Here is a 17,785-nt window from a genome sequence, read left to right on the forward strand (position 1 = left end):
CCCTAATTCTGTGTATTTGGGCAAATATTTCATTCCATTAGCCATCCATGTAGTCAACAAGCTGGAAATGAGCACCTACCATGTGCAGGCTACTGTGTTAGCTAAGGGGTAGGGATAGAGATGAATATGATACAGCTTCTGTCCTTGGGGGAGCCCAGAAGATGCTGGGTTCCTCAGCTCCCAGTCGTGCTTCTCCTGCAGTCTGTACTCACCCGTGAGCACCCATGGCCCAATCAGGAGTGTCCATGCCAGAGCCAGGCGGAAGCCCATGATGAAAATGATAATAGGGCTCAGGTGTTAGAATCTTAAAATCTAGAAAAAGACAGAGGACAGAGAGTATGAACCCGAGCAATTCAGGAAAGTCAGGCCAGGGCCTCTACAGGTCCCTATGAATCAAGGCATGGGGCTGGGCCACCGCCACAGTGGGTAGGTAGCAAAGAGCAAAAGACTCACTACCTCCCAAGAACCTTTCATTCACTCAACAAATACTTGATGGGCACCCACTATGTTGTGGGTATGGACACAGGCACTGAGACTAAGTAATGAACATAGCAAACAGAAATCCCTGCCTTCCTGGACTTTCCCTCCTAAGATTCATTGGGAAACATTATTTTGGCCCAGCTTCCTGCAGTGTGTGTTCCTTGCACTGAGCCTTACTTCGGGGCCAGGACACTGGGCTGAGGGCAGGATACGGTGCTGCTGCGCACCCACTGTGGATCTTAGGCAGGTCACTTATCTGGTCTGGACCTTGGTGTCCTCTTCCAGTTATGGGAGTGAGCATGCCTGAACTATTTACCTCCTAGTGTGGTGCCAGAATCGAATATGAGAATGAAAAGTGACAGATGTTATGTAGTTGTGATATAGAAAGGGTGGGCTGAGGTGTCTCCTCTGTGAGGACTCACAGGGGTTCCTGTGTTTGATGCCGACTTCTTGCTCTCTCTCCCCAGGCCAATAATTCACCCAGGAACAACAGGGAAACAGAGGCAGCAGGGGAATCAGGCTGGAACTCCTCAGTGGCACGGGGAGCGCCTATGGCCAGTGAAGACCTCCTAAAGGCACTGTGGAGATTGGGGGTGGGCTGGGGCTGGGGAACTATCTGGTGGAGGAAGGTGGGAACTCAGGGAAAGCCTCATCTCTTTACAAACCCTCAGGCCTCCTGGACAGGTTGTCTAGTCACAGAGGATGGAACCCAGAGGGTGACTTCATCCCCACTCCCCATCTCCCTTTAAAAAAAATGAAAACATCTAGGCCCTGTCATAACTCAAAAGGTTAGCGTTCTACCCGTGCCATCCCACAGACTGTCCAGGTGCTGGCCTTTGGTAGTTTGTGAAGAGCAGGGCTCTGGATAGTTGAAGCTATAAGGCTGGACATGCTGAAGTGGCCAGAGTGCTCCTTCCCTGATCTAGGATGTCCTGCACCTTCCTTCCTACCACTCTGACTTCTGGTTCCTTGTCCCCAGACACCAGTGTCCCACTCAACCCATGAAAGCATGCAGTGAGCTTTCAGGCCAGGCTGTAGGGACAACCTGAAAGGGAAGGTCGACATGCTTAATAACCACTCCTTGCGAGTGGGTAGCCACAATGATTTACATAGCAACATTGGTTCAGTAACTTCCCAACAACCTTGAAAGGAAGGTACAGCCTCATGACGGCAGTGAAGCCCCAGGCACTGGTGGAACCAGGGAGAGAACACAGGCCTTGCTTGCCCCATATGACTACTCTCCCAGCCTGAAGTCCTAGCGTGGTGACCCTGGGGTGGAAAGATGAGTCAAGGACCAAGGGATAACAACTTGGTCGCAAGAGAGGACTGAAGTGGAAAGCCTGGTCTCTAAAAGCACCAAATTCCCTCCCTGGCAACCTGGTGCCAGGAGGCGCTCCAGAGAGATTCCCCTAGGCCCAAGCAAACTAGGCCACCCAACATTCCCAAGTTTCAAAGAATCCAGTATCCCAAAACCTTGGGGTGGAAAATAGACCGTAACAGGACTCAGGCAAAGAAGAGTCACAGGGCGTGGGGGGTTCAGGCTGGAATTCCCCTTCCCTCAAACATGTGGCGAAGCTGGGGCACACTGCTGCAGCGATGCGGCTGGAGTCCCCCCGCTCCCCCCCACCCCCGGGCTCCCAGGCCCATGGGCAGGCTGGGAGAAGCCCTCCTGGATCTGACCTGCCGCTGCGGTGTTCTCGGAGCCGGGACTGCCGCTTGGCTTCCGCCTGGCTGGAAACTGGGCCCGCGATACCGGGTCTCCTCCAGCTCCCGCTCCTGCTCTGCGCGGGGGCGGGCAGGACTGGGGGATGAAAAGGTGATGGCGCGCCCCAGTTCTAAGGCGGGGCAGGGCGGAGTGGGGCGGGATAGAAACCCGTTCGCCTGGGACCCGCCGAGGTGCCCGGAGGAGACCTGGGCGCACGCAAGGTGAGATTGCACGTGCTCGCAGGGCTCAGGTGGGGGAGATGTCGGTCCGTGGCGAGTGCTTGGCTAGTACAGCCACGTGGCCGGCGAAAAGGTCAAGTCTGCTTCTACAGTTTTGCTAGGGCTGGGAGAGGGCGGAAGACCGAGAGGGTGCAGAACGACCGGGAGGCACTCCGCAAATCCTCTCCACACTGTCGGATCTGGGCTCTAAGACCAAGAGGATCGCCAACACCTGCAGACCTGGCCAGGCGTCCAAGCAAAGCATCTGTCTTCAGACGCTTTTGAAAGTCTGTGGTAACGACCTCCCATCCCTGGATTCCTCGGGAGATCTCGAGGGTCTCACCGCGCCCGCGCCCCGCGGGACCCCGGACGGCATCGCTAGGTTTGTGCTGAAGCTGCCCGGGGTGCTGGACATGGGGGTAGGAGAAGGAGGGGTTGGAGGGATGGCTGCGGAAAGGATAGGCACCGGTCCCTCCTCTGTGCCAGGCCGAGGTTGGGGGCAGCGCCGCAGAGGCTGGGGTGCGGTCTGAGAAGGTCGAGAGTGATTTGGAATGGGAGGCGGGGAAGCACGCCGGACCCGGTTTATCCGGTCATAACCTGGTTCTTAAGTGAATTAGAAGAGTGGAGGATAGAAGGGAGCCCCACCGAGGAAAAGGGCATGCGTTTTGGTGACAACATCCGGACCGGGTCCCACCCCCAGGAACGCTGCGTGTGAGGTTCCACAGGAGCAGGCCAGCGGTGCAAGCTGCCACGCACACATTGTATGGAAGAGCAGAAGGTAGGGAACCCTGGCCCCATGTGAGTGGCGGGGATGCGGCTGCTGCGGTCTGTGCGGTCCGCTTGGGTTTGGGAGGGGGCATTGAAGTGCCGCCCTCGCCCGGACCCTTTCTTGTGCCTACCCAGATAAAATTCAGATCTTCAAAGAGAAAGTTTAGTAGGAAATTGAGAGGAGGTAAGAAAAACTTCATACGCCTATAAACGACACAAGGCTTACAGACACCGAATGTTTATCCTGTCTTAACTGGAATCTGATTAGTTTGGCTTGCATGATTCAGCATCCCTGGGATCCTAATATCTCAGCCTGTACTGTGGGTTCCTGCCTCAACCTGCTTTTCAGATCTTGTTCTGTTTCTACACTTAATTTCTCCTTTATTGCAACAACACACATGCACACGTTCCCCCACTTCACCCCCACCCCCTTCACACACACAAACGTTTTTCGAAGAGAAGAGGCTGGAACAAGAGTTCCTGACAGGTTCCCCTCAGCCAGCCAGAGCTGTAAACTTTTCATGGAATCAATCCCAACCAGAAACAAACCATCACATTCTAGTAGCTGTATATAACCAATCAGAGCTCTCGGCAACTCCAGGCATGTAGAGAATTAGTGGTCCTTATTCTATGGGTTCCAGAAGACAGGGGAGGTGGACAGGAGGAAACTTCAGGAAGAAGTTCTGGTCAAGCTATGAGAGGTCACAGAGCACCAAGAAAGCACATAAGAACTTTGGATGCTAAAGACTGGAGCTTGTACTAGGATGAGTTTTCTTAAAGATTGTAACTATTTCTCGCCCACCCCTCATACATATGCAGGAACCCCACTTCATCCTACGGTAAGTAAGGATTGTCTGAAATACAACTGAGTATGCGAAATGCTTTAGTATTTTAAGGGACTTCAGAAAGGGAAAAGAAAGATGTCCCTCACCTCTCCAGGCCAGGTGAGAAGGGAGGACTCCAAAGTGTGAGGATTGGTCTCGCCCCAGTGAGAAAGCACCCCAATTTTGTCGCAGGGGCCTCTGATGGAGGTTTTTATGTCTAGATGTCTGTGTTACTGAGAACCATTTCCTTCTTGTGCTTATATTTTTGTTGACATGAACTTGTAGGTGTATGTCTGTATCTTGTGCTTATTTATATCAATATACATTGCATATATACACTATATATACCAATCATAGTGTTGTGAGCTAGGAGAGAAGTGGGTCAAGTGAAGACTGCCATGAGATTTTTATCAGAATAGAAGAAATTCTACTGTCAGACCCTCCTTGGCAAGCCAGGGAGGAAGAAGTTCCTGAGAGAAACTATAAGCTTCATAGGAAAAGCAGGGTTGCTGGATGTGGGGACTTTTCACATTTTAGTCCCACCTCTTCATGCAGGAGGGCTGTTAGCTTAATAATTAAAACCAAATTAAGATCAGGCTCATGAAAAGTTAACTTTAAATGAGTCGATGTAAATTAAGGAACACCTAATTTATTAAAGTAAACAAGAAGAAATGAATCAAGGTCAATTTTATTCACCAACTGTCTTTTTGCTTTTTCCATCTTTAATAAATATTTTGGAGAATTGGAAATAAGTTAACATTATTCTTCTGAACTTACGATACAGAAAACCTTTTGTTAGTGTTTCTTTGAAGTGCCATGTTAATAAAGATGAGCCATTCTTGTAAAATATTTTATAACCTCTCTTTCAAATAAATGCAGGAATAATGTGGCCCTGACTAAAATACATTACAATTTTTATTTGCTTATATTGCAAATATTTGTTTTTGAACTTCCAGCATATCACATGTATTCTTACTATTAGCAAATTTGCTTTATCTTCCTATCTTCCTAACCAAGATATTCTACATTTTATAGCCATTTCTAAAAAAAAAAAAAAAAAAAAAAATGTAGCCTTTTATCAGAATTCTAATAGTTTCAGTGTAGGTGTCATAAATAAAAAATTCTTAGACCAATAAACATCTGCTTTAAAATAAATATCACTATCCCATGTCATACAACAATAATCCACAAATTCTTAGTTACTCATGTTTAGCTAGAGTTGAAATGTATGTTTAGATTCAATTAAACATGAACATTCATGCTTTGAAGACTCCAACTATTGAAGAGGCTTTCTGAAAATTTTGTGAAAGCATTAAAAATTAACCTCATTGGCCAAATCCTTTCCTGCCCAGTCCTTAGCTCTGTGTTGGTGATTCTCAGTTATTATTGAATGAGAGTATGGCGTTGGGCAATGAGGGAGCATAGCTCCCTCTTGTGTGTGGAAATAGAAGATGCCACCTGCAGAGAGGAACCTATTCATATATTCATTTATTTGATCCATAGACTGATTAATATATTCTAAATGCAGGTGATGCAAAGATGGAAAAACAGAGTCCCTGTCCTTAAGGAGATTGGAAGCTAAAGGAGAGAGAGATGTTCAAACAATGGGAGTATATTGTAATTATTGGGATCATGGAGGTATGTTCAAAATGCAGTCAGAACTTTAGAGGTAGAAATATCTGCACTGACCTGGTGGCACCAGAGGAAATTTCATAGAGGAGTTAACACAAGCTGAGACTTGAAGGGTGAAAAGGAGTTTGCCAAGAAGGTAAGAGCATTCCAGACAGAGGAAACAGCATATACAAAGGCATGAAGGCTTGAAAGAGCATGTCAGATTCAGGGAGAGGCCAGTAGTTCAGGGTGGCTAGAGATTAGACTGGGCAAAAGGTGGAGATGAAAGGGTAGGTGGGACCAGATCACAAAAGACTTTCTATGTGATGGTGAAAAGAGTAGATTTTACCCAGAGGAAAAAACTGAAATAATTACATTTTCTTGTTAGAAAAATTGTTTGTCACCCAGCAAGACAGGATGAGGCTGAATTAGCTCAGAGGCAGTAGGGGAGGAAATGCATGGATGGATTCAAGAAATATTTAGGAGGTAAGCTGTTCCAGGTCTCTGGCTTATTTGATTAATGAGGTGGTGATGCCACTAAAGAGACAAAACAGAATCAAAAGCAGAATAGAGACAGTGAATTCAGTTTGGGACCTGTTAAATTTGAGGCATCCAAGGAACATGCAGGTGAAAATGTCCACGGGATAATGATCCTTTTGTGTTTGGCACCTAGGTAGGAGATTTACCTGGAGGCGTAGATTTGAGAAGCATCAGCCATAGTAATGGATGAGTTTGCCCAAGGAATCATGAAGAGTGCTAAAAGAAGAGAGCCAAGACAGAATCCTGGAGAACAGAAACATTTAAGAGGGAGGAAGAACTAGCAAAGGAGCCACCAAAGAGATGGCCAAAGGCAGGAGACTCAGGAGAACGTGGTGTCATGGAGGTTTAAGGAGGAAAAATTTGAAGAAAGAAAGAGTGGTCCACAGTGTCAAATACTACAGAGAGGTCAAGAAGGATGAAAAGTGAAAAGTTCTGTGGATTTAGGACGTAGTGACCTAACGGAGGATGTGGAGAAGGGGAGAAGTCAGATTGCAATGAGTTGAGGAGATAAGGCAATGGAAATACCAACATAAACTATTCTTCCAAAAAGCCTGGCTGTGAAAGGAAGAGAATGGAAAAGATAGTAGCTGGAGGGGACCCAAAAGGTCAAGGGAGAGAGTCTCTTTTCTTTGTGTTCTTAAGATTGGAGAAATTTAAATCTATCCTTGAGGGAAGTAGCCAGCAGAGAAAGGGAAGCTTCAAAGTTAGAAAGAAAAAGGGGCATAACTGATGAGAAAGGTGGTGGTGAAGGCAGGTAAGATTGGAGTCAGAGCCCAGGAGAAAAGAGATACTCATTGCTCTGGGATGAGAGAATTAATAAGTTAATAAAAAAGCAAAACTTCATGTTAAAACTGAGACTCAGAGGTTATGTGACAGGATGAAAAGTTAAAACTGTCTATCTCTCTGCCTCTTTGCCTGATATCATGCTACCTCCAGAGTGCACACAAGGACATGGCCAGCCTAGAAAGAGAAGGGAAGGCTGGAAGCTACGGTGTGTTGTAGGAGAATCACTGAATTTAGAGCTAGAAAGGACCCAAAGGTCATCATATCCAATTGCAGATAAGGAAACCAAGGACAAAGGAAGCTGTTATTTACCTGCCCAATGTTATAAAATTAGTTAGTTACTGAACAGATGATTACCAGAATTAATGGGTGATCACATTGTGAGGTATAAAAATGTTGAATCACTGTATTGTACACCTGAAACTAATATAACTAATATAATATTGTGTACCAAGTATACTTAAATAAACAATAAATAAAATAAGTGTACACATATCTTTGAAAAATTAGTTAATGAAGAACTGGAACCAGAGCCAGAACTGATTTCAGCCTACAAGAAGGATTGGAGAAATAAATAAATGGAGTAATAAAATGCCCCCTTCTTTCCAATCTGGTAGTTTCCATTTATTGATTTTACTGTTTCAGGTCCTATTCTTAGAACTTTACATACACAATCTCATTTCATATTCACAATGACACTGTGACGTAAACATTACTATCATCCCTATTTTTCAGTAAAACCAAGTCTCTATAAGGTCAAGTAAATTGCAAGAGGCAGAGGCGGAATTCAAACACGGTTGCTCAATTCCGAAGCTTATTCTTTCACTATATCAGTTAACAAGGTATTACCTGGTCAAACTATGAATCATGGAGGCTCCTGGGCAAACCAAGGCCGCAAAATACGTCACATGCAGAGAAATGAGCAGAGCTGGGCTCACTGATTGTAAGATGCATTTTTTTTTTCACCTTTTGGCATTTCTGAAATTGAGGTCTATCTTACCAACAATGGCTGTCATGGTTTAATCGGTAGTGTCTGCCTGCCTTCCTTCCTTCCTTCCTTCCTTCCTTCCTTCCTTCCTTCCTTCCTTCCTCTCTCTCTTTCTTTCTTTCCCTCTCTCTTTCTTTCTTTCTTTCTTTCTTTCTTTCTTTCTTTCTTTCTTTCTTTCTTTCTTTCTTTCTTTCTTTTTCTTTCTTTCTTCCTTTCTTTCTTTCTTTCTTCGTGGTACATAAAATAATAGCATGTCTTGTAATCCATTCTGTCTGGATTTAACAAAACACAGTAAGTTCAGGTACCGTTTCCCCAATATCCTATCTGCAAAAGGACAAACTAAAGTCAAACTGGCTCTGAAATTCAGGGAGAGGCAGAGCCAGGATTTGAGCTGAAACAAGGCCTGGGAATTTGAGTCAAGGAGGAAGGCTGCTGTTGATGTGTGGGGTACAAGGACATCTGGCCCCAGCACTGTTCCTGGTGCAGGCAGGTGCTCCTTCAGTGCTTACTGAGGTGAACTCAATTCAGCTCGATTGTTCTTGAGTTGCCAGAGCAGAAGCCAGTGCTTGAGAAAGCTGGACAGACCAGTGTGGGCAGTGCCAGGTCTGGGAATCAGCCCTCTGATGTTGTAGTTGGATTATATACTTAGCAGAGCTGTCTGGCCTTTGTTCCTTAGGGGACTGAGGAGGAAAGCCAGTCTTTTTGCAATCTGTACCATCTGTCACCCTTATGCTTTCACTTGATAGTAAATATAGCTCTTTTTATGTTCCGTGATCTGTCTGCTTGTGCTGGAGGCCTGAGGAAGATAAGAGTATTATATTTCTTAGGACAGTCCCAGAGGAAGCAGAGAAGCCTGCAGGGTAGTGGCGGCACTGATTCAGAGAACCTGGGAGTTAGGAAGGGAGCATGGGATGACAGAGACTGATTGACAAGACCCTCATTCTCATACAGCAAAAACATGGGGAGATGGACGGCTGAGGGGCCATGAAGTGGCAGTAACAGTGGAGTCTGCTGAGCTCCAGAGAAGAGGGGCCTTGTTTGTTTCATTCTCGGCCGTATCTCCAAGAACAGTCGCAGGCACACAGAGGGCACTCAATAAACATCTATTGTTGTTATACAGCATCTGCCTCTACCGCACAACCCCACCAAAATGGCTGCTTTTGGACACACATTCCCCTTCTATGCTGGCCCCAAGCCAACCTTCCCAATGGACACCACCTTGGCTGTCATCATCACCATCTTTCTGACTGCACTGGTCACCTTCATCATCATCTTGCCTGGCATTCGGGGCAAAATGGTGAGAAACAAACTCAGACCTGGAGACCCCACCCCAAGACAGAACTTGGCCTCAAGGTGAGGGGGCCAGACTCTGACTATAACCAGTCTCAGAAAGAAGCTCCAGTCCTGAGAAAGCCCCCTCCCCCAACAGAGAGCTCCCCCGCTCACTGATCCAACAGATGATTATTGAGGACCAATTTATGCGCCAGGCACTCTGATCTCAACTGACCAAGTGACCTGTTTAAGAGCACCCTCCCCAAGTCTGGAAAGAGGAAGGGTGGATTTGGAAGGAGGGTGCTCCTTCCTAAAACCCCCACCCTGTTATGGCTCAGAGGCTGTTCTGGCTGCTACGGGTGGTGACCAGCTTATTCATCGGGGCTGTGATCCTGGGTGAGTGCAAAACACAGCTGACTTGGGCAGTGCCTCCATCCCTTCTGGTTCCCTCAGCAGCTGGCCTGGCCTCTCCTTCTTTCCCCACGTGGGTCTCTGCTTTGGTCTCTGCTTCGGGGTGGGCTTCCAGACATGGCCTTATCCCCTCAGTCTTACCCTTGCCCTGAAGGGTGTGGGCTCTGGGATACCATCCTGGATGCATCTCTCCAATCTTCCTAACATTTTTATTCAGAGGAAAGTAGGTCAAAATGAATGTCTGTGGGAAGAGGGTCTTTGGAGACTGAAAGGAGGAAGTAAGGGAGGGCTGCTTTCTTTGCTTTGAGAATTAGGCAAATAGGAGAGTTGGAAAGTTTCTATGTTGAAGCTGTGTTTGCCCAGCATGGTTTATTATGTTAATGTTTCCTCCCCCAGCTGTTTGAGTAGCTCTCCCTAAATGGGGGGAGGAAGGGAGGGAAGATGTAAGAGGACTAGACCAAATCTTGGGAAATCTTGGATTCTTACCCGTTTATCCATCCCACACACATTGTTGGCAAACCACCCATGAGCCAGACCCTAGGCTAGTTAATGAACACACAATTGTGAGTACTACAGACATGGTTCTCTTGTAGCTCTCCCTCTGACTCTAACCCAGCAATGCCCAGACCTTCCTGGGTTCCTGTATGTCTAATTCCCCAACCCCAGCTGTGAATTTCAGTTCTGAGTGGTCCGTGGGCCTGGTCAGCACCAACACATCCTATAAAGCTTCCAGTTCCCAGTGGATCAGTGCTGACGTTGGGCTGCAGATTGGACTGAGAGGAGTCAACATCACACTCACAGGTGAGGGAGGGCTCTTACCTGTGAGGGAGCAGGAAGGCTCTGTTCTGTGTCTTTGGTGTGGTCTAAAGAGCTACAAGATTGGGGAATGATAGGAGGGAAGTTCCTAGGCCTTGGATGCTGCCTTCTCTCCATTGAGATCAGCTCCTGTCCCTTTGCCCAGTGTGGTGGGCCTCTACCCAGGCCAATATGCCACTCTGACCCTTGGGTCCCTGCTGAGCATAGCTGCCCCATTTCCTAGGGACCCCAGTGCAGCAGCTGCATGAAACCATCAATTACAATGAGGAATTCACCTGGCAGCTAGGCGAGAACTATGCTGAGGAGTATGCAAGGGCGCTGGAGAAGGGACTGCCGGACCCTGTGCTCTACCTGGCTGAGAAGTTCACCCCGAACAGCCCATGTGGCCTGCATGGACAGTACCGCCTGGCGGGACACTACACCTCGGCCATTCTGTGGTGAGTGTGGGATGGAGACCCTGCTTGCCTAGGTCCAAGAACAGGGTTTCTAGCCATTTCTCCTCCACTCATGTGGAGGTCCCTGGTGGGACAGGCTGGCACCAGTCACCACAGTACTTGCTTGGGAAGCCCACAGGCAGAAATCCCTTCCTCACATCTTTGGGTTGTCCTTGGGTCCCTGAGCCTCCACCTGGGCCCCTCCAGGTAGAGGTGCCTGGGCTGGCCTTCACCAGGTCCTGGCTCTCCAGGGTGGCATTCCTCTGCTGGCTGCTGGCCAATGTGATGCTGTCCATGCCCGTGTTGGTCTATGGTGGCCACATGCTGCTGGCCACGGGGATCTTCCAGCTGCTGGGACTGCTCTTCTTCTCCATGGCCACATCACTCACCCCACCCTGTCCCCTGCGCCTGGGCACTGCTACACTGCCCACTCACCGTGGACCTGCCTTCTGGATCACGTTGACCACAGGTGAGGCCCAACCCTGGAGACAGGCTGGAGAGCTCAGGGGCCAGGGAGGGAGGGTCAGGGACCATCATGTTGGTGGGGATGAGAGTCTGGGGACCAGGATGCCTTCCCCCTCTTTAAAGCCCCATCCTTGTATAACCTCGTTTCCAGGTTTTCTCTCTCCAGTTCCAACCCCTCCCTCCTCATGTATGCCTACTGCCCTGTGTCTTCTCCCTTTCTCTGTCATGTCCCTTGTCCCCTAACTCTCTTCACTCAGCTCTTTCCCAAATCTTCTAATCTCATGTCCCCCCGCCCACTTTCCCCAAACACTCTTCTCCGAGTCCCCCATTTCTAGAACCTTTCTGTCCCTGCCTCCATTGTTCGAAATTGTCCTGTAGTTTTATTGTCCTCTCCTGTCGCACTGTCTATCCCTCATGTCCTTTCCCATGCCTCCTCCTCTTTGTCCTGCCCTTCCCCCAGCTCTCTCTCTCTCTCTCCAATTGAAAGACCACTGGGCTAAGAGTCCAAAACTCACAACAGAGCCACACCAGCCGTGTGGCTCAAAGCCAGTCACCTCTCTGAGTCCAACTTGCCTTGAAGTAGGGATGCCAAGCCTCCCTTAGATTTCTGATGTCCGTGGGAGAAAATGTCTATGGGAGGGGGTATCACCATCACTAAGCAAGATACCTATTGCCTCATCCCCAGGACTGCTTTGTGTGCTGCTGGGCCTGGCCATGGGGGTGGCCCACAGGATGCATCCCCACAGGCTGAAGGTTTTCTTCAACCACAGTGTGGGGGAGAACCCTGGGCTGGAGTGGAATCCTGAGGAAGGGGGACTCCTGAGCCCCAGCTACCAGTCCACAGCTGAGAGTCCTGAACCCCAGGACATTCCTCTGTCAGAGGCTTCCTCCAAGGCATGCTGTGAAGAGGAGCACCCCAGTGTGCCTGACCATGCCCTATAAGGTTCCTCTCCTTGGTGGCCACCCAGACTTCTGATCTGGCTCCAGACCTCATTGGAGCCCCACAAAACCACCAGACCTGCCCACAGGATAGATTGTATCAGCCTCCCAGCCCTAGTCTGTAGGTGGAGTACAAAAAGCAGGCTCTACCTATTGATGTTAAAAAACAAGACAAAAGCTCTAAGGTGCTGAACACATTTTGGGGCTGCCCATAAACCCTGTCACATGGTAAGACCAAGCACGGGCTGCTCCTTGGGTCCCTGCTGAGCAGTTTCCACATAACAACCTGCCTTTCTTTGATGATTTGCCTTTTTGAGGGTCATTTATTGAAACCCAACTTCACCCACATAATGTTGTGTGTGTGTGTGTGTGTGTGTGTGTGTGTGTGTGTGTAGAATGGAGGTGGTTACCATGTGATTCACTTGTGGTCCCTCTCAGCCTTCTGCACCTCTTGTTTTCCTTTTTTCTGGGTCACCTTTATTCTTTATTTACTTCCCCAGCCTGTGTGACCCCTTGGTACAATGAAAAACAGCACTGGGAGGGAGAAGAAACCAAACTTCTCATCCCAGGTATAATATTAACCAATTGTGCCACATTCTCTTTGAGCTTCAGTTCTCAAATTTGCCAAATAAAATTGTAGGACTTGCCAAGGACCTAAAAAAAATCCCAGGATTTACGTTTTTTAAGCCTTGCTGACATCTACCTTGGGCCTGAGACACCATTCTGTAAACTCCAAAACACCATTCCTTGTTAGCTAGCTTAGCTGGGCCAGTGAAGGGGGAATCCCACAGGGTCAGTGGAAGGGTGATCTGCCTGGTCACTGCCTCTTACCATCCACCTGGGGCAACACAGGAAGATGCTGGCTCCTGTCGGTTCTCCTCTGGGTTCACTAGAGGGCTACCCTCTCCCAGAGCGTTTCCCGGGCTTCTCCGGATTCTTCAGACAGAGACTCCGGTTCGTGGCAAGGCAGAGAAAGAGAATGTTCAAGGCAGAGGAGAATGTTCTGTTTTACCTCCAGCCCAACGAAATCTCCTGACAGCGCGTGTGCCCCAAGAGCCTAGTGAAGCCATGGAAATTAATGGGGGAACAATTTTTAAAAACAGAGGAAAAAATTTATTTATGGCGCATATCTGAGGCTGCCCACCTTTCTCTGGACTCCAGCAGCGCAGCGCGGCTCCCGGAGCACTGCTCCCAGCCTACTGGTGACCGAGGCGGAGTAGGAGTCTCTTTTATAGGTTAGTACTGATCGTTGAGTCCGAGGCCCCGAATTGCTTGTGTATTATTATTGAGTTTTGGAAATTGAGAGGCGAGCGCCCTCTTGAGTGGTTACCGCAGTCCTTGACGTTTAGGTCCAAGAAGGTACGAAGAGCGCTGGGCCAAGCATAGTGGAAACTCACCACGGCCCCTCCCAAGAGGAGGCACAGGACCCCTGCAGCAGCGCAGACACCAGGAAAGGGGACGGTCAGGGCTCTGGGACAGAACCCGGTCTATCCCTTCCATCTATTCAAGGCCACCCCTCACATTTCCTGTCCCGACACACACACACACACACACACCTCTAACATGGATTACATGATATAGGGGTTCGTGTGCTAACTGAGCAAGACACCGAACCCTTCTGAACCCCCTTCCCTTCATCTGTAAAATGGGCGTAACAGTGCCTGTCTCTATGAAATATTGAAGAGGGGCAAATTAGTAATATACTGTTTCCCTGAAAATAAGACCCGGTCTTATATTAATTTTTGCTCCATTAGGGCTTATTTTCAGGGGATCTTATTTTTTCATGTACAACAATCTACATTTATTCAATTACAATCATGTCATCTTTTAGACCCTCATCATAAGGTACTAAATGCGTCTGTCTGGCTGAGATCTTAACTGGGGCTTATTTTCGGGGTAGGGCTTATTTTCCGGGAAACACTGTAGGTGAACTCATTTTGTAAACTGGAAAGTGCGCTGGTATAAATCATATCCCCATCCCCAGCCGCCCCAGGCCCATCCGCTCGGTCCTCACCGGTGGCCAGCGTGATCCAAAAGGCGGCACCGTAGTGAGTGGTGAGCGCAGAGGAGCCGAGGCGGAGAGGACAGAGCGGCACACTGGCGATGGAGGCGAAGACCACGACAGACAGGAGCGCGAACGTGCCGGTGGCCAGGAGCGACACGCCTCCATAGAGCGGGACGGGCATGGAGAGCAGTACGTTGGAGAGGAGCCAGAGGCAGAACGCCACCCTGCGGGAGGTCAGCTACGCTGTGATCCAGCTTTTCCCAGCCCACCCCGGCTCCCACAGCCTCGCTTCCTCTATGGCCCTACTCCAGAACGACAAGCTGGGTGGTAAGCTGGGTGAGGTAGCGGAAGCCGGGGGAAAACCCCAAGGGGTGTAGCCGACTTCCAACCGTTGCTGGGTCTCTCCGGATTCCCAAGGTCTGTGCAGATGTCTTGACCTCCTGAGCTACACACACACACACACACACACACACACACACACACACACACACACACACACACACGGTGCCTTCCTTCTATCTCTCACCACAGCGTGGCCGAAGCATAGTGTCCCGCCAGCCGGTATTGGCGGTAGAGCCCGCAGGGGCTGCTCCTGCTAAACTTCTCCGCCAAGTAGAGAACTGGATCAGGCAGCCCCTTCTCCAGCGCTTCCGCGTACTCCTCCGCATAGTTCTCGCCCAGGCGCCAGCGAAACTGCTCGTTGTAGTTGATGGTCTCGTTCAGCTGCTGCACTGGGGTCCCTGCAGAGGCCGGCGGGGTCAAGGGGCTGCGCACAGTCGGAAACCCAGCAACTAAGCTGATTCCGATAGGAAAGTTGGGATGCAAGAGAAATGGGTTTGGCAGTGGTTGGGGGAAAACAATAAATCCGTGAGGACCAAAAGTTGTTTGAGTCTGTGGGATCTGAAAGGTCCTGCAGCTGCCCCTGCCACACTCCCCCAACCATGGTGTCTGCCCACCCCAGCAGTTTGCTTTGCCCCAGCCCCCTCACCTTTGAGTGTGATATTGATTCCCTCCAGGCCCACATGCAGACCGATGTCGGCTCGGATGCGCGCTGCGCTGAAGGCCTTGTAGGATGTGTTGGTGCTCACCCTACCTACTGACCATTCTGCGCTGAAGTGCACGGCTGTGGGGAGAGATACACGATGGGGGCCGGGGAGGGTTAGGGAGAGGATTGGGGAGATGGAATTGAGAGAGTGGTGATGGGAGGTGGGACACTGCCGAGAGAAGGGTGGGGTCTAGGGTTCGAACGTGGTATAAGTGGTAAGGGCAGAAGAGTGGGCACTAGAAAGAGCCGGAGAATGGGGAGGAGCAGGAAACCAACCCCCTTCTTCATTTTCCCAGTGCCCTCTGCCCACCTTCTTCCTCCCCCTGGGTCTCTCCCTATCCCCTGCACCACACACTCACCCACAATTTCTGCGCCTATGAACAGACTTAGAAGAACTCTCACCAACCAGAACCAGCGCTGTGGGAACAAGTACTAGGTCAGGCCTCCATACTGCTCAACCAGAGCCCCCAAGACCTCTTTTGACCCCATGTCACCGGGATCTTTAGTACCCCTGCAACTGTCCTATTTTGCCCCACACCCTTTTCCCAGTTATGTTCCTGATGTTTTGAGGTTCAAGTCAGGCTTGCATTTTGTACATGTCCCTCTGAGCCTCTGGCATTTCTGTTTATTGGCCTTGAGCTTCTACCTCCCCGGCCCCACTCCCAGTTCACCCTGCAACCAGGTTGTCTGCCTGCCTGGTGCTCTTCCACTACCTTCAATCCCCCCACCCCCACCCCCGACCCTGCCCCGGTCCCCCAGCTATCTGGTTCCTGGTCCTGGTTCCACCTCCTTTTCTGGTTACTGCTATGGTGAGGTTCAGTGAGTCCTGAAGTGCTAGGCAGGCAAGCATTACCTCTCCCAAGAGAGGGAGGACCCAGGACTTGGTCACCAAGTAGAGGAGATGGGAACACAGCCTCCCAGATATTTCTAGGTGTGCCAGTTTCCCAGGGAACCAACGCAAGTCCAGTCTAGGACCTCCTAGACTTGAAAACAGACAACTTAGATTCTGGGAGGGAGGGGAGTCTAAGGGAAAGTACCCAGTCTACTACAACTTTGAATCCCTTGCTGGAGTGTCTTGAGTCCTTAGGATGGTGGCACCCACACACATGAGTCTCAACACACAGACATTACCTAGAGGACTGGATGGGAGTGGGGACGAGACTGGAGCTGCTTTCTGGGGAGATGCAGGAGGCCCTGGCATGATGTGAAGATTAGAATCGGCCCCAGGATCACTGGATGGGGCACCCACTCTCAACATCCTCCTACATGATCCTGCTGGGGTCAGTCTCTAGGATATCTTGAATGGGACCTCTCTCTGTCTTTCGGAAGGGGTGCTTGCTGCACCAGACTTCTGGGTCTGCTCCACCTATTCTGGTTCAGTGCTTCATCCTTCAGACTGAGGTCCTTTCCACAGTCTTACCTCTCCTGGGTCCTCCAGAAACAAGCTGTCCATGACGCCCTCCATCCAGACCCGAGCTTCTAGCACCCCCTTACCGAGTGGCCACGAATCCCGGGCAAGATGAGCAAGAAGCTGATGGCCAAGCTCAAAAACACCAGAATGACGACGAGCAGCGGGAAGCTGAAGCCAGCTGAATGCCGGGACTGGGGGTAAAAAGGCAGCACGCCATCCCAGAGAGTCATGCTGCAGCCCGGCGAGCTAAGTCTGCTTGTGCAGGGAGAGCGCGTCCTTGATGTCGGAGCCCGGGTTCCACTTCTTCTTATCCTGCCCGTTGCGTGCAAGGGTGCAACCCAATGTCGGTCAAGTCTGAGTCCCTTGACTCGCCAGGGCGGTGTCAGAATTATTTCTCACTTGCTGTGGCCAGTTATCTTCGCGGTTCTGCAGATTCGCTCTGCGTTTGGAAGACGCGCGGGACCCGGGACCCCTTTTATAGCAGCACCGGCAGAGTGCCCAGAAAGTCGGAACTTGGCAGCCAGGTCCGAGCGGGAAGAGATCTTGCAAATGAGGGGCGGCGGTCTCTATGCAAATGAGAAGAGCCCAGCCTCCTCAGGTGGAGGGCGAGCCCGGAGTCCAGATGCTCACACTTGGCGCAGGTCTGGCCAGAGTGGACACTAGCGTAGCTGGCCTCAGAGGACCCAGAAAGGAGGGTAAGAGTGCAGTCGGGGAAGCTGAAGATCTGTGGAGTTCGGGGCGGGTGGGGTGGTGGAGGTAGGAAGTGGAGCAGAGATGCAAAGATTCCAAGAGGAAAGAAGACCTGACCCCGACAGGGGCCCTAAACCAGAGTTTGGACCGGGGCTCGGGGCCCGATCTTCCCATTCCTCGTGTCCATGCACAGGCATTCATTGCGAGGTATGAGGGGCTGCAGGTCCTGGCCCCCAGCTCACTACCCGCTTTCCTTTTCCTGCTTCCTCTAGGAGAAACAGTCCCTGAGGGGGTGGGGGTGGGGATTCGAGGCTTTTGGCGAGCCCTGGGAGGCTAGAGGTAATCTCCTGCCCTGGACTGACATGCCCCAGAAGACTTGT

At 50.1% G+C, this 17,785-nt stretch overlaps 3 protein-coding genes across 5 annotated transcripts in view; 1 reads left to right on the forward strand and 2 right to left on the reverse strand.

Moving 5' to 3' along the window:
• Window positions 1-2,275, reverse strand: part of DUOX1 (dual oxidase 1) — a 32,370-nt gene extending 30,095 nt beyond the window's left edge. The window contains exons 1-2 of the mRNA XM_033107175.1: window positions 2,161-2,275; window positions 213-312 (exon numbers count right to left, since the gene is read on the reverse strand). Coding sequence (XP_032963066.1) covers window positions 213-270 — 58 coding nt within the window. The 5' untranslated portion in view covers window positions 271-312; window positions 2,161-2,275. The remainder of the gene's footprint in view (window positions 1-212; window positions 313-2,160) is intronic.
• Window position 2,276: 1 nt separating this feature from the next.
• DUOXA1 (dual oxidase maturation factor 1) lies at window positions 2,277-12,288 on the forward strand. 3 transcript variants are annotated; one of them, XM_033107177.1, is made up of 9 exons: window positions 2,277-2,406; window positions 2,517-2,785; window positions 3,013-3,181; window positions 9,038-9,214; window positions 9,528-9,585; window positions 10,267-10,401; window positions 10,640-10,853; window positions 11,102-11,319; window positions 12,001-12,288. In XM_033107177.1, exons 3-9 carry the CDS (start codon window positions 3,167-3,169, stop codon window positions 12,255-12,257), a joined length of 1,074 nt encoding a protein of 357 aa, XP_032963068.1. In that variant the 5' UTR covers window positions 2,277-2,406; window positions 2,517-2,785; window positions 3,013-3,166; the 3' UTR covers window positions 12,258-12,288. The 3 variants fall into 3 exon arrangements, with proteins under 3 accessions (XP_032963068.1, XP_032963067.1, XP_032963069.1); XM_033107176.1 differs by having other exon boundaries at window positions 3,104-3,181; XM_033107178.1 differs by lacking the exon at window positions 3,013-3,181.
• A 1,093-nt stretch (window positions 12,289-13,381) lies between these two features.
• DUOXA2 (dual oxidase maturation factor 2) lies at window positions 13,382-17,055 on the reverse strand. The gene is made up of 6 exons (XM_033109063.1): window positions 16,799-17,055; window positions 15,664-15,721; window positions 15,248-15,382; window positions 14,786-14,999; window positions 14,269-14,483; window positions 13,382-13,683 (listed from the first exon to the last, which is right to left on the reverse strand). The coding sequence occupies exons 1-6, from the start codon at window positions 16,943-16,945 to the stop codon at window positions 13,484-13,486; spliced, it is 969 nt and encodes a 322-aa protein (XP_032964954.1). The 5' UTR covers window positions 16,946-17,055; the 3' UTR covers window positions 13,382-13,483.
• Window positions 17,056-17,785: the final 730 nt, after the last annotated feature.

The sequence above is a fragment of the Rhinolophus ferrumequinum genome, chromosome 6 (assembly GCF_004115265.2).
Source record: "Rhinolophus ferrumequinum isolate MPI-CBG mRhiFer1 chromosome 6, mRhiFer1_v1.p, whole genome shotgun sequence".
NCBI lineage: Eukaryota > Metazoa > Chordata > Mammalia > Chiroptera > Rhinolophidae > Rhinolophus > Rhinolophus ferrumequinum.

Bases quoted from the DNA above. Each gene is read 5' to 3' on its own strand.
- DUOXA1 (XM_033107177.1), top strand. The intron at 9,586-10,266 runs GTGAGTGCAAAA...CCCCAACCCCAG, and splicing joins CATCGGGGCTGTGATCCTGG to CTGTGAATTTCAGTTCTGAG. The intron at 10,402-10,639 runs GTGAGGGAGGGC...CCCATTTCCTAG, and splicing joins AGTCAACATCACACTCACAG to GGACCCCAGTGCAGCAGCTG.
- DUOXA2 (XM_033109063.1), bottom strand. From the start codon at position 16,945: ATGACTCTCTGGGATGGCGTGCTGCCTTTTTACCCCCAGTCCCGGCAT. The intron at 15,722-16,798 runs GTAAGGGGGTGC...TTGTTCCCACAG, and splicing joins CCGGGATTCGTGGCCACTCG to CGCTGGTTCTGGTTGGTGAG. The intron at 15,383-15,663 runs GTGAGTGTGTGG...CTCTCCCCACAG, and splicing joins CATAGGCGCAGAAATTGTGG to CCGTGCACTTCAGCGCAGAA.